General features: G+C 39.5%; 1 protein-coding gene across 1 annotated transcript in view; it reads right to left on the bottom strand.

The window, feature by feature from the left end:
- Positions 1-1,190: 1,190 nt before the first annotated feature.
- RIT2 (Ras like without CAAX 2) overlaps positions 1,191-13,708 on the bottom strand; it is a 186,401-nt gene continuing 173,883 nt past the window's right edge. The window contains exon 5 of the mRNA XM_008498180.2: positions 1,191-1,477. Within this exon, the coding sequence (XP_008496402.1) occupies positions 1,250-1,477 (228 nt within the window). The 3' untranslated portion in view covers positions 1,191-1,249. The remainder of the gene's footprint in view (positions 1,478-13,708) is intronic.

Below are 13,708 nucleotides of genomic sequence, written 5' to 3'. Positions count from 1 at the left end.
TAAAATTTATAAATAACATCAATTGTAAAAGAGGTATGGGGCAGGGGGAAAAAAGTCAATGAAGACTATATTCTACTTCATGCCAGCTTTAAAAAGGAATATTTAAAAGACATGCCCAACTTGTCAATCATATGATTTACTTGGCTGGTCAAGGGCTGTGGAGGATGGTGACTGACCTGATGCAATTGTCTAGTAGTTCAAGGGCTGAAACTTTACATAGCAGATGTTGCACACTGGGACAGAGCTCCGCTCCTACAAGGAGAGCTCCAGGAAGCATCAGATGGAAAGTGTACTTGTACACTACTAAATGAGACACTGGTGAGTGGCCAGTGGTGAAGCACTGGAATAGGTTGGTCAGAGAGGTGGTAGAAGCTCCATCCCTGGATACATTTCAGGTTGGGCTAGATGGGGCTCTGAGAAACCTGGTTGAGTTGAAGATGGCCCTGTTCACTGCAGGGGGTTGGACTAGATGGCCTTGAAAAGTCTCTTCCAACCCAGACTATTCTTTGATTCCAATGCACTGTCTCTGCAGGACACTGCACCCCTGCTAGACAGTTCTGTTGAGTAATGAAGAGGACACAGAGCTGCAACTCTGCATCCTCCAGACGGCTGGTGAATGACTTGTGCTATGTTTGCCAGCTCTTCCTGCTAAATGTAAGGGACAGAATGAGTAAGGGGTTCTACATAATCAAAACAGGGAGCCCCATCATTCCCTTTGGGCCTTGTTTAAACACACACATTCACACACAGACACGTGCAGACTGAGCACAGTCTAACCCTAAACATATATGTGAATGCAAAACTGAAGGTCAAATCCTTAAGTCCTTAAACAGCCAAAATGTCCACTGAAATCAGTCTTCACATTCCTGGAGTGGTGAGATGCTACATGCATGTAGAGAGGAGGCAATAAGTGCATCCCTTGTACTAAAGCTGATGAAAGCTGGTTCTGCTGGTTCATATGAAGATCAGCCAGGGACCATAGGGAAACATAACAGTATTTTCTCCACTCAGGTTTGCAGAGAAGGGATGAGAGAGTATGCTAAGTGATTTGATCTATAATACAGAGAAGCAATAGAGCAACCATGAATTGGGTCTTCAAGGAACTACTTCTGCATGAGAGCTGAAGGAAGGAACTCCAGGACCTGGTCTGGATGATGCTGTGTCAATGTTGCTTTTTTTTTTTTTTTGAACTGTTACAGGTTGCTGATGTCAGCTCCTCTCCTGATGGGTGGCTCATGGAGAATTGCTATCAGGTTGTACTTTCTTTTTTTTTCTTCAGGGATCCTTTCAGTTTGCGCCACAGACTATCCTTTATCCTCATCTTCTTTTCTACCATAGACATTGAAGACTCTTTCCTTCGTATTTCCCTCACTAATCCATGAAACACATCATCAATGTAGAAGCGGAGAGCAGCTGAAGTCTCAAAAAAGGAGCAGGCGTATTCTCTGGCTAAGCTTATTCCTTCTTCAGTTGAAACCTGAAAGGAAAAGAAAAATCCATAAACATGACTTAAACCACAGAGCGTGAATCAATGTGAGAGTATTGCAGCGTATATAGTCTTACATTTTGTATACTGCAAATCACTGACATATAATTTTACAAGAAAATGTTCTAAGATACCTGACATAGAAGATTCGAGAGTGAAAGGATCATCCAAGAGATGTTTAAACACAGCATATTGGGGATATTCAAGTGTACAGGTATATTTTCCTAATTCTGATGCACCATTTTTTCCATGCATTTCCTCTCTTTAGTGGAGTAATCGTGTAGAGTTTGATAGTGCTGGTACCTTTATTCCACAAACTGGAACAGATGGCCAAAAAGACCTACACAGAATTAAGGTCCCAGAAAATTGCTGTTCAGCACTAACGAATCATAGAGGTACCTTGATTCTTTAAGCACACTAGCTTTCCTACCTTAAGATTTTTCAGTCACACTAATTTCTGAGGATATCTTAAGTGTTTTTGGTCTTGGCAGGCCTGTAATCCTATCACTTAGCTCATGCTTGAACTGTAAAAAAAGCCAAAATCTGTTTTTCAGCTCATCTTCCCCAGGTGGCCTCATGTACTTACTGTTCTCAGAAAACATGAAGGAAATGTGTCTTTGTATTTTGAGGAGCTGTAAGGAGAGGAATAACTATGAATCTAGAGGGAATCATGCCAGTTCTTTCTCAGTTTGCCTGAATTTTTAAACAGGAATCTTATACCTAAAATTTCCATGTTGGCTACTTCTTGGCATTTGAACTGCCAACCTGTTCAGTGGGAGGATGCTCAGTACACTGATAAATGTGTGGTGTAAATAGAGTTCAAATGCTCATCACAAGAAGTACCACTGTCTTCAACCAAAGGAATTTTTTGCACTTTGTGAGTTCATCCATTAACATATATCAAGTCTGCAGCAAACCAAAGAGCACAACCTATTACCTTCTGAATGTTAAGCCAGCTTTCCGGACAGTAGACTATCCTTTCTCTTCACTATTTGAGCACAAAAATGAATGAATGAACTCTTATGAATGAACTGTCTACTGCGTATTTAAATTGTAGGTCAGTAATTCCAGATTTTGTTTTTGTTTGTATTGGGGTGTCATTATTTATTCAAGTAACTTTCCAATCACCTAGATGAAAAGGCAGAGAAGTACTTTGTGATAGCCTTATGAAAGGCTACCTAAAAGGATATGAAAAGTCTCAGTTGCTACTGTCTTCCACAGGACTAATCTTGGTTGGATTTTTTTCTTATTTCTACCTCATGTAACCAAAGGGCCTAAGGAAGTAAAACCTTCTATTTCAACATTAAAAAAAAAAATCTTATACATACTATAAGGAAAATGCCCTTTATGATAAATTTATGACATCACAATGCTTTTTTTTTTTGTACTACCCTTAAACAGGATTGTGGATGAAACAGAAATATAGTGTGCTCCAGCTTGGAGGTAAATCTGCACTGGTCCAGAAACCTTGTAACATGAGCAGGATCATTCCTCTATGTTCCAAGTATAATCTTAATTTAATTAAGAGTATCCTAAGGGTAAGCAGGAAGGTTGTTTGCCAGCCTGAACTCCATGACTCAATGAGAGACCATTACTGCTTTCCAACTGCTGTAATTTCCAACCTTTAGCAGAAGGAGATGGGTAGCAATATGGTCCTTGTTTTTCTCTGGGCAGCTGTGTAAGCAAAATGTGTGATTCAATATGCCTACTGGGCACCATTGAGAAACTGATTGTCTGGACAGAAGACAGTTTTAGTCTATTTTGGACTTTAAAATCATATTTTGCCTTGTTATGCCTTGTTTGAGCTGTAGAAGAATTTTTCATTTTGTTTAGTTAAAGACACTGCAGTTCTGAGAAAACAATTGCATGGAGCTACAGTTTTGGTGAAAAATTTACACACCCATTATCTAAAAGGAAATAAAGGCACATAAAATGAAACATCCTTATGTTAAAGGTTGTAAATATAATTAGGATGCAACCACAGTAATACTAAAATATAAAGAAAATTGCTCTTCCCTTTGGTCCATCATTTTCTAGACTTTGCCTATCTAATACCTCCTTCATTTCACTTTTTTTTTGTTTGATTTTGTTTTTGCTTTTGTCTTTTCTGGGATCAAAATGATGTTTTCTCCCACCTGCAAGGAAGAACAGCTTCAGGGAAGACATGCTATGCTCTTTAATGAAAGAAGACTGCTAAGAGCTCTGAGAACCGAAGAATACTCAGGAGAAATACATTGTGCAGAAAAACATCCTCCCAGTTTCTTTGTGGCTGGTGCCTTATAACTTGGCCAAATTTTGGCCACAAATTTTGGTTTTGGAATCCAGTTTTCTGCCAAATTACAGACAACACTGAAGTTATTAATGGCAATGCTGAATTTTAGAGAATGATATTTCTCTTAAATCTTGCCTTCAGGAACTGATTAACTGTTCTGTGAAAATTTATGAACTAATTCAGCATGAGGAGGACACCTTGCACAAGCAATTTCAGGATGTTTAGTTGGAATTTTTAAGCTTCAAGGCTGAAAACATGTTTCTCTGAAATCTAATGCTCTCATAATTACCACTAGTGATTCCAGCACCAATGAGAATATGTTATAGTAGTTTAATTAATCTATTTGCTGAAGAAATGGTAAATATAGAGAGATGTTAGGAGGGAAAAATAACTTGTTGTTGTTGTTGCTCATAATTTTGTCAAGAAGCTGGACAGCTATGGAATGACAAATAAGGGATAAAGCCCTTGATGAGGTCACTGACTCTCACATAATTCCAGGGATTTACTTTGTTCTCATCTTATTGTCAGAAGCCAAACTATATCATACAAATCCATCCCAAATCTGCCCAGTTCAGGGACTTTTTGACAAATTGCAGCTTCCATGGGTCTGTCTAAGGGGAAGATATGATCTGTCAGCATGACATGGACAAACAGGTCAGGGAGTGAGGCCATTCTATTGAATATATACCTGGGAAGCAGGGCTTTGTATCTCATCTTTAGAGAAACCCTCTGTGATTGAATCTGGCAGAATCTCCCACAGTATAATTCTGGTTATATTGATTCCAATTTAGCTTGTTTCTTTGCTGGTAAATCTTAAGAGGGAACGAAGGTGGAATACAGGTGTAGTGAAGATAATGAAAGATGAAAAATTAGGGTCTTGCAGAAGCTTCCGGAGTTTGATTTAAACTTTAAAAACTGGATCAGTAGTTACAGAAGCAAGACACTGAAGCTCATGGCGTAGCTCAAGAGCAAGATGCTCTAGAAGGACAAGTCCATAAAATGTGCAATGAAGCTTGAGGAAGATGATGTGTGACCCCCAGGAGCACAGTGTTTTCAAGTCTTTCTTGCAGAAGGCATTGCTCTGAGTGTCCCATTTGGGAACATGTGTGTTCAGAGGGAAAATATACCAGTTACAACAGCCTAAGGACTGTGGTTGCTACATGAGACTCTTAAGCTGAATTTGAGAGATTTTTCTCAGGATAATTCAGAGCAGCTGGAACACAGTACGGCTCCATACAGACAGGAAGTACTCACTGTCTACAAACCACATTTTATAGCATTAAGATTCTGTTTGTGGCTTTTGCAAACCTCCCTTGGAAAAGTACAAGTGAGATTAAATGCAGCCTGCAAAAGCAGTGATGGATGAGCTGCCATCTTTAAGACAGCCAGTTCCCCATTAAGGTCAGTTCCTGCACAACCAAAAGGAGACGAAAAAGCCACAGGGGGCTGGAAGGTGGGTGGGGAGGCACTGGCAATCATTGACCCCTATAGACAGTGCATAAAATCTGGATCTGAGAAAAGTGCAAAGAAACTAAACATATCAATAACCTACCTCTGTCCTTGGACTGTCATCAGCTGGCAAATCTTGTCAGGACAGGATTTTTTTTTGTTCAGCTTTGTCTCTACTTTGGTCAAGGTAGCAACAGAGGCACCCCGAAGAAGATTTTATAGACAGAAATAGTATTAGCAGAGTCAACAGTACCACCTGTGGTGAACTTGTAGTGGTCTTCAATGGACTTCCAGTTGCACATCTTATCCCTGCAACAGCATGTTCTATTTGAGGTGGCTTTTACAGCTTTCCCTCTGTGACTGGAACCAGGCAACCATCAAGACCACTGGAGGCTGCAAGTGGAGTCCTAAGGACACAGAGGTTTCTTCTAAACTTTTACTACAGAGAATTCTACCCTGACAGCCCTCATTAACTCTCTAGTGTGATAATTGGAGATATGTAAACCACTTCATGAACATTTTTTCAGAAGTCAGGAGGTCTGGATCACTAACCAGTGACAGAATGTCGTACTTGTTGCTAACCACAGTGCTCATCTAAATCCCACTTAGGCTAATAGGAGGAATTCCGGTAGTTGTTGATCAAGCTCTGCATTTTTGACAAACAATAGCTTATGTGAACTGTAAACAAAAGATAGCTTTAAGAACACACAGGGAAGGATGCAGCATCTTGAGTATCCTTGTTTGTAACACAGCAAATAATAAGAGGAGTAGGAAGAGCCATAAATACTCCAACTGATGTCTAGGAAAGATCCATGTCTGTTACCTTCATCTTTAATGGACTTCTTGTTTCCTGACAGGCCCCACTGAAGATGCCAGGCTGTGTATTAGCACCTAAATATCAGTTTTGAGACAGAGAGGCAAACCAAAAGAATCTGAAGTCTTTCACATCCCTTCCCTTCACATTCGCGTCCTGCAGCGTATCAGAGCCAACAGCATAAGCTTTTGGTACATGCACAAACCTATAGCATGCCACAGGAAAAGGCTGGAAAGATCAATATATTGATTGTTTCAATATTGTTTGATTCAATATTAATATTAATATTGATATTGGTAGCTTCTTTGGTATCAAATAACCAGATTTGTTATGAAAAAAATAATCTTATGAGTCTAGAAAGTGAATACAATGCCAGGTAACAAAAGCTAGAGTGTTGCATGTTTGACATGATGCTGTTGTTCAGATCCAGACAGTAACAACCAGGGGTATACTCACTCATCCCTCCATCCCTCCACTAAGGGTTGGGGAAGAGGAAATCTAACTAAAAACTTCTCAGTCAGGACAAAGACAGAAGGGATTTCACCCAGCAATTACAGTCACAGGCAAACCAGATTCAACTTGGAAAAAAAAAGTAACTATTTCATTTACCACCAACTAAGTCAGAACAGGAGAAAGAGAAAACAAAAACAGTTTAAATACTTTCTCCCCCACCCCTCCCATCTTCCTGAGTCCAAATTACATCACTCCTGATTCTCTACCTGCTCCCCCTCAAAGGTACAAGGGGATGGAGTTTAGGAGCAGTTTAGGAGCACAGTGGTGATTTAGGAGCAGTTCCACACATTCCTGTTGTTCCTTCCTCCTCAGAGGAAGACTCCACATTCTTCCCCTGCTACATGGGGTCCCTCTGATGGGAGAGTCTTTCAGGAACCCCTGGGATATGAAGCCCTCCCATGGGGTGAAGTCCCTCAGGAACTTCTCCAGCCCGGGCTGCCCACAGAGTCATGGCTGCTGCGGGAACAGTCAACTCCTCTGGCACAGGCTCCTCCAGGGCTGCAGATCCACATCTGCTACATCTTGGCTCCTCCATGGGCTGCAGGGGCACAGTTGCCATCTCAACACAGGCTGCAGGGAATCTCTGTTCAGAAACCTCCTCCTGTCCTGCTTCACTGACCTTGGATCTCTGCTCTGACATTGCTCTCACCTCTTCCTCCTCTGCCCTCCAAGTCTTCCTGCAAATTTGTTTCCCCTTTCTTGAGTATGTGACTGGCAGAGGCACATCCAGCTTCCTTAGTCATCCTTCCTTCATCTGCTTGGCCTTGGCCAGAGGCAGGGATGGAGCTGAGGAAGCTCCAAGCAGCTTTGCAAAGAAGCCATCCTTGTGGCCCCTCCCTCTTCCCAAACCCTGCAGAACTGACCCAAAACGTATGAATGATAATTTTATTCATTCCAGCACTGACACTGAATTTGTGCCAAAGGCATTCTTGCACAAGACGTGGGAGATTTCTCCTTAATGATGAACAACAAGCAGAGCTGACTAATTTTTACTAGAGTCAGTTCATCACTGTATGTCTACAGTACCAGAAAGGAATTAAGGAAGGTCAGGAAGGTCCCTGGCTACCCAGCACTGGTAAGCATCACAGACCTACCCAATAATCTGGAGAGGGATGAGGTCTGTGTTTGATAAATGAGACTTGGTCCAGCAGAGGTTGATATGAGTCTGGTGCTACCTGGCCACCTAGAGCCAAAGGCTTTTACTCTAAACATTTGATTCCTGTTTTAGGAAGCATGCAACCCAAACCACTAACCCCAAAGCAGATCTGTTGTCCCTTTGTCACCTTTGACAGTTATTCATTTTTCCCTTGGACAAGTGTTCTATCAGCACACATGGTGGCAGAGACTTTCTGTGGGCTGGCATTAGGATCTTTCCAAGTGTGAAATTCTATTGTTCAAGTCAAAGCTCAAATACTTGGATAATACAGTGATGGCTAGGGTTGATAGCCTGAACAGAACCACATAAAATAGAAAAATTAATCTTTCTCTCTTTTTAAGATGAGCATCGCTTTTGTTTTTTGTTCACATGATATTTGTCATAGAATATTTAAAAAAAAAGAAAAAGTTTCAAAACCCTTCACCCTTCTCTTCTTTCTTCAGAAATTCACATTATTAAATGCCTATAATATTCTTGCTGCTGAGCAATGACACCCATGGAAGAAGGGGAAAACCAAGATCTAGTGGAAATAAATACAGGCTGAAAGATATGTTGGAGACTAGATATTATAACTAACTAGTGTTTCTTCTTTGTGGCCAGAAATTCAGTATGTTTCAGGACTAAACAAATGCACAGTAAATGCAAAAGTAAATTAAAGAACCTCGATGTTAAAATCTCAAATTTTCATCTCCCTCAACACAAATATTCCGCTTTGTTTCAGAATTTGAAATTAATTTCAAAGTGACTTATTCCTTAAAAATATGATAGTAAAACTTTTCCATATGCAAACCTTTATGTATGATCATGTTTATAAATGTGTACACACAGTTACCCATTTGATTTAGATGGATTTCACTAGAATGCCCAACTAATTTCTTCTCACACTTAACCAGCATTTTTAATTCAACCAAACACATGCAATTTTTCCCCTTCCTCATTCCCTGGGGAAGCAGATTCCTGTTTTAAGCAGCCTAAACAGTGAATGGGTAGCACACTGCAGAAGTGTGAGAAAAGAATTTCATGTCAACACCAGTACTCTTAAATCCATTTGGAAGTCTTCAGATATAATTAGTTGAACAAGACTCACTCCAACTTCATGGCAGGCAATTCTGCAAGCTCAGCTTTGCTGGCTTGCTAGATTACAAGGCTAGATGAGATAAAAAGCTGCCATACAATTAATCATTACTGTAAGTGTATTGCAATTAGTTCTACTCTTTCTCCCTCCCTAGAGTTACTTGGAAGCTGATGTCTTAAAACTCTTATAAAAGTTTTCCATGTTTTTCCATGTTTATTGATTTCACACTTAGAATTACTGATGATCAGAATGGCTTCTAGCATGATGAGCCAGTGGGGAAGAAGACCACCTGGGTGAACAAGTACTTTCATCTGGAATTCTAGAAAAGGTAGAGTATTTGATCTTTGGAAGAAGAAGCAGGCAACTCAGGAGGACTACAAGGATGTCATAAGGTTCTGCAGTGAGAAAAGCCCGACTGAAACTTAATCCGGCTCCTGCCATAAAACACAATAAAAGTGTGCCATAAATACATTAGCAACAAAAGGAGGGCTAAAGGGAATCCTCTGCCTTTATTGGGTGCAAGGGAACACAGTGATAAAAGATGAGGAAAAGGCAGAGGCACTTAATACTTTCTTTGCCTCAGTCTTTAATATCAATTTTATTAAAAATTTAATTTTTATCAATATAATTACAACCAGTCTTTAAAATCAATTGCCCCTGTGTACCCAGCCCCCTGCACTCAAAGGCCAGGACAATGAGCAGAATGAAGCCACATAATCCAAAGGGAATTTGTTAATGACCTGCTGCACACACAAGTCTATGGGGCAGGTGTTGCTTACTTTCAGGGGCTTGAGGATTGAGAGTGTGGGATTGTAAAATAATTTGTTCAGTTTTTAAAGGGAAACTTGGTAATAGGCCTATGAAAAACTAAACTCTTAGGAAAAAAATGGAGAGTTAATGCCCTAAATTATATCCTTTTCACCTAATATGTCCCCAAGACAAAACATGTAACATGTTCTTAGCCAGGAAGAATTACCTACCCTCTTCTCCAGTCCAAGGCTGTTAAGGGCTGGGAAATTATATGCTCTTCACTATGAAACACTCTGAGATTAGACTGACATTTTCCCTGACCTGCTGTCATCATAGCTACACTCTCATATGAAAAGTCTAGGGTGTTACTAGCTATTTCATTTAATGCATCTGTCTCACTCCTTTTCATATGAAAAAAAATTTTAGATGCAATGGAAATTCACACTTGCCTAATTCCTGGAGCTTTTTTGCATCTTTTTGTGGTCATGATTAGTTCCCAACACTGATTTCTGCCTAGAATTTCTGTCACTTTGGGATATTTTTTCCCCTAGATTTTGGATCCACATTATTCTTGTAACACAGGAGCTATGCCTCCAGGTAATTTCATTCCTGTTTTTGGCAAATGTTTTGAGTAAAGAGAAATATTCTCCATGCAGTTGCATGTTGCAAAGGAAGAGAAAAACATGAGGATTCTTGATATATTGTTTCCACCTTGTGATAATGTTATTTCATTCATTCACAGACATAATTCTAAATAATTAAATGAGCATGTAATTTCGTGTAAAAATCACTGTGGAATCAGGGTCCTGTATTTATGTGAGACACTGAAGTTGGTTTTCTCTACTACAGGCTGTACTCTTATGTCTTTATCTTGTCAAAAAGCAAGACTGATGAGTGGGTTAAAGCATCTTTATACTAGGAAATGTTTCTAGAGAGATGGCCTAAGGATCTGACTGAATTGGATACTCAAAACCACATGATCTCACATCAGTCAGCAATAGCTCTGGGCCTAATTTGAAGAGAATGTGGAAGTGTTAAATCCTTAGCATCAGTCTTTGAGATGAACAAGTATGGGTCAATTGCTCAAAGCATTTTTCAGAGATCTGACAATTTTCTAAATTGTCCATCATCTTTAAAGGTTCTTTGATTGCAATGCACAGTTAAAGACATAGATGGTCAAAAGATGGCTACAAAAAGCAGAAATTTCTACATCTGTTCAGATTGGAATGTTCACAATAGGACACCAGTATTTAGTAAAGAAAACATTAGGTATTACAGTTTTAAGTTCACAAAAAAAGAAAATGTTTTCAAATTTTTGTCAGAAAAAAAAAAATAATTATCATCCACTAACAGGTGTGTATTAAAAAAGATGTACACATAAAAGAAGCTACAAATGTACCTTTTAGAGTCTACTTTAAATCAAATAGAAAGTGGTGTTAAACTCCTATTGTAACACTGAAAGTGATGAACTATCAGTCCAGTACAGCCAGCGGCAAATTTTTACCTATGTATAGACTGGTCTAGGCTATTTTCATTTATGTGTTAGACATTAAAAATTCCACTAGTCAATTGAATTCAGTTCTTCATTAGGATTCTGTCACTAAGCAGACTAGGTGCTGTGTAAATGCACTTACTACTTAGCAACCCATGAAAATCTCTATGTCATTATATTACTTTGAAGATGGAAATAACACAGCTTCTAACGACAATATTTTGTCCTGAATACACTCCACTGAGATGAGAAGATAAAACAGAGCAGGAGTTAGTGACGAGGGCAGAGCAGGACACTGCTTTCAGTTTGATGTTTTCCACAGCTGTCTACAGAAGATTGAGATGTGATACCAGAAATTTGAAGATCAGAAAAAAATTTTGAGAGTTAAGTAGGCCACAAAGAAGAGGCAGGAACAGCTATATGTTTATTTGTATATGCATTGTACACAGTCACAAAGAAGAAATGTAAATAAAAAAAATATATAAGAAAATAAAAAACACACTACCAAACAAAAATATTAATCATTCACACAACTGAAATAATATTTTGACTCTGAAAGGTCCCTTTGTGTTTAATCTGAATGAGTTTCCAACACTGTAATTAAAAGGTCACAAAAATATATGTTCTAACTGCAGTAAATACTGTCTGTCCTGACACAGTACATGGAATGCAATACACATGTATTCTGTTTTAGTTTTCACATCTTAACATGCTCCCAGCTTGCAGACAGACTGAAGCACACCATGCTTATCTTCCTGGCAGTGAAAAGAAAGCTGCAATAAACCTCTCCCTCCTCCTTCCATCTCCATGCAACTGTCATCTGATGGGATGCAAGAATACTGCCCTGGCTGCTGACAAAGGTATTCAACAGAAGGGAGGCAGAAGAAGAATTTACATTAGATTTATAGAGATTTGGACTGCAATAAAATAATTTAATTTTTTTTCAGAAGTTGTTTGCTGAAGTAAGCAAGTGTTGCAAATGTATGAGGTGTTGAAGTGCCCGATACATAACTCACAGGACAATGTCTTACCTTTTCACCTGTCACTTTGGTTGCTCTTCAAAGAAAAAGTTACTTGGTACAATGAAAGGGGGGTGTTATATCAGGAAATGGAGGTGGAGAGCTGTTGCTTGCTTTTTGTTTTATTTTGTTTTGCTTTCTCTTGAATAATGTAATTAATGTTGAGGGTTTAGTAATTTTGAAGTTTCTTAGGAAGATCTGTCAAACAATCTAATTAAGGGAAATATTTTCACAACATCTTGATTAAACTAATGACATTGATCTTTTACATGTCAATATTAGTTCAGGCAAAATATAACATTTTTGCAGAATATGAAGTGACTGGAAAAAAAAATCATGAAAGCTTCACTGAAGTCTTCCTTTTCATCTTTTTAATGTGCTCAAAGGAGAGTTCGTGAGTGAGAGAAGAGTCTTTTCTTGATCACAGGAATATTGAAAGAGAATGTATGCCCATGACATAGAAACCTTAAAATGGGAATGACAGCTGCATAAGGAGCATCAATTTAGCTCCATCATGTGACATTATTCGCCAGCATGGGCAATGCATAATAAAATATTGAGCCAGAAGAACTGCATGTGAAGGGGATAACAATATGAAATGAAGGTGCTGAGGGAGAAAAATTAAAAATCTTAAATGGCCAGTGGATAGGAAGAAATATAAGAATGCGTTTGCCTTATTAGTCATAAAAAGCTCTCTTACTGCTTACTAACCTTGACTCACTTTTCCTATAGGCTAAGAACATGCATTGGTAGGGCTTCCATAGTAACTTGTTCATACACCTGTGGTTAGTGTGTCCTGTTGGCAAGCTCTTTTCTGACATTTATTTATTTCCCATGTTTCAGTCAGCTAAGTACTTCAAACCTGCAGTGTGGCCCAACTCTGAAAAGGACACTAAAAGGTGAAAAGGTATTGTGTGTAGTACAGTTGACACAGACCAGATTGTTCTGACTCTTGTGAAGGATTTCCAAAAATTCTTAGATGAAGAATGGTGGTTCATAACCTGGAGCAGAAGCAGCTGGGTGAACTGCTGCTTCTGCATCATCCCAGACAAAAAAGAATGAAAATGAAGAACAGTGAACAGATAGCACATAAGTTACAATAAATACATAAATAATACTTAAAACATGAAGAGAATTAAGCAAAGGGGGAAGAAAGTTATTGTTTCTCAGGAGCAACCTAATGTGGCCAATTGCCTGCACTTGGATCACAACAACCCCAGGCAATGCTCCAGGCTTGGGGCAGGGTGGCTGGAAGGTGCCTGGTGAAAAATGACCTGAGGGTGTTTGTTAGCAGTGACTGAATTTCATCCAGACTGTGCCCAGGTGACCAAGAATGTGAACAGCATCTTGGTTTGTATCAGTAGTGGTGCAGCCAGCAGGACCAGGGCAAGGATCATCCTCTTGTACATGGCACTGTTGAGACCACACCTCAAATCCTGGAGTCAGTTCTGGGCCCCTCAAGGACAAGAAGGACATTGAGGGTCCGGAGCATGTCCAGAGAAGGGCAACAGAGGTGGGTAAGGGTCTGGAGAGCAAGTCTGCCCAGGAGTGGCTGAGGGACCTGGGGTGTTAAGCCTGGAGAAAAGGAGTCTGAGGGGAAACTTCTCACTTTCTTGAAATCCCTGAAGAGTGGTTGGAACCCAGGGACAGTTAATGTCATCTGTCTCATAACAAGTGATTGC

This window comes from Calypte anna, chromosome Z, assembly GCF_003957555.1.
Source record: "Calypte anna isolate BGI_N300 chromosome Z, bCalAnn1_v1.p, whole genome shotgun sequence".
Classification (NCBI taxonomy): Eukaryota; Metazoa; Chordata; class Aves; order Apodiformes; family Trochilidae; genus Calypte; species Calypte anna.
This window is presented reverse-complemented; position numbering and strand designations above follow the sequence as displayed.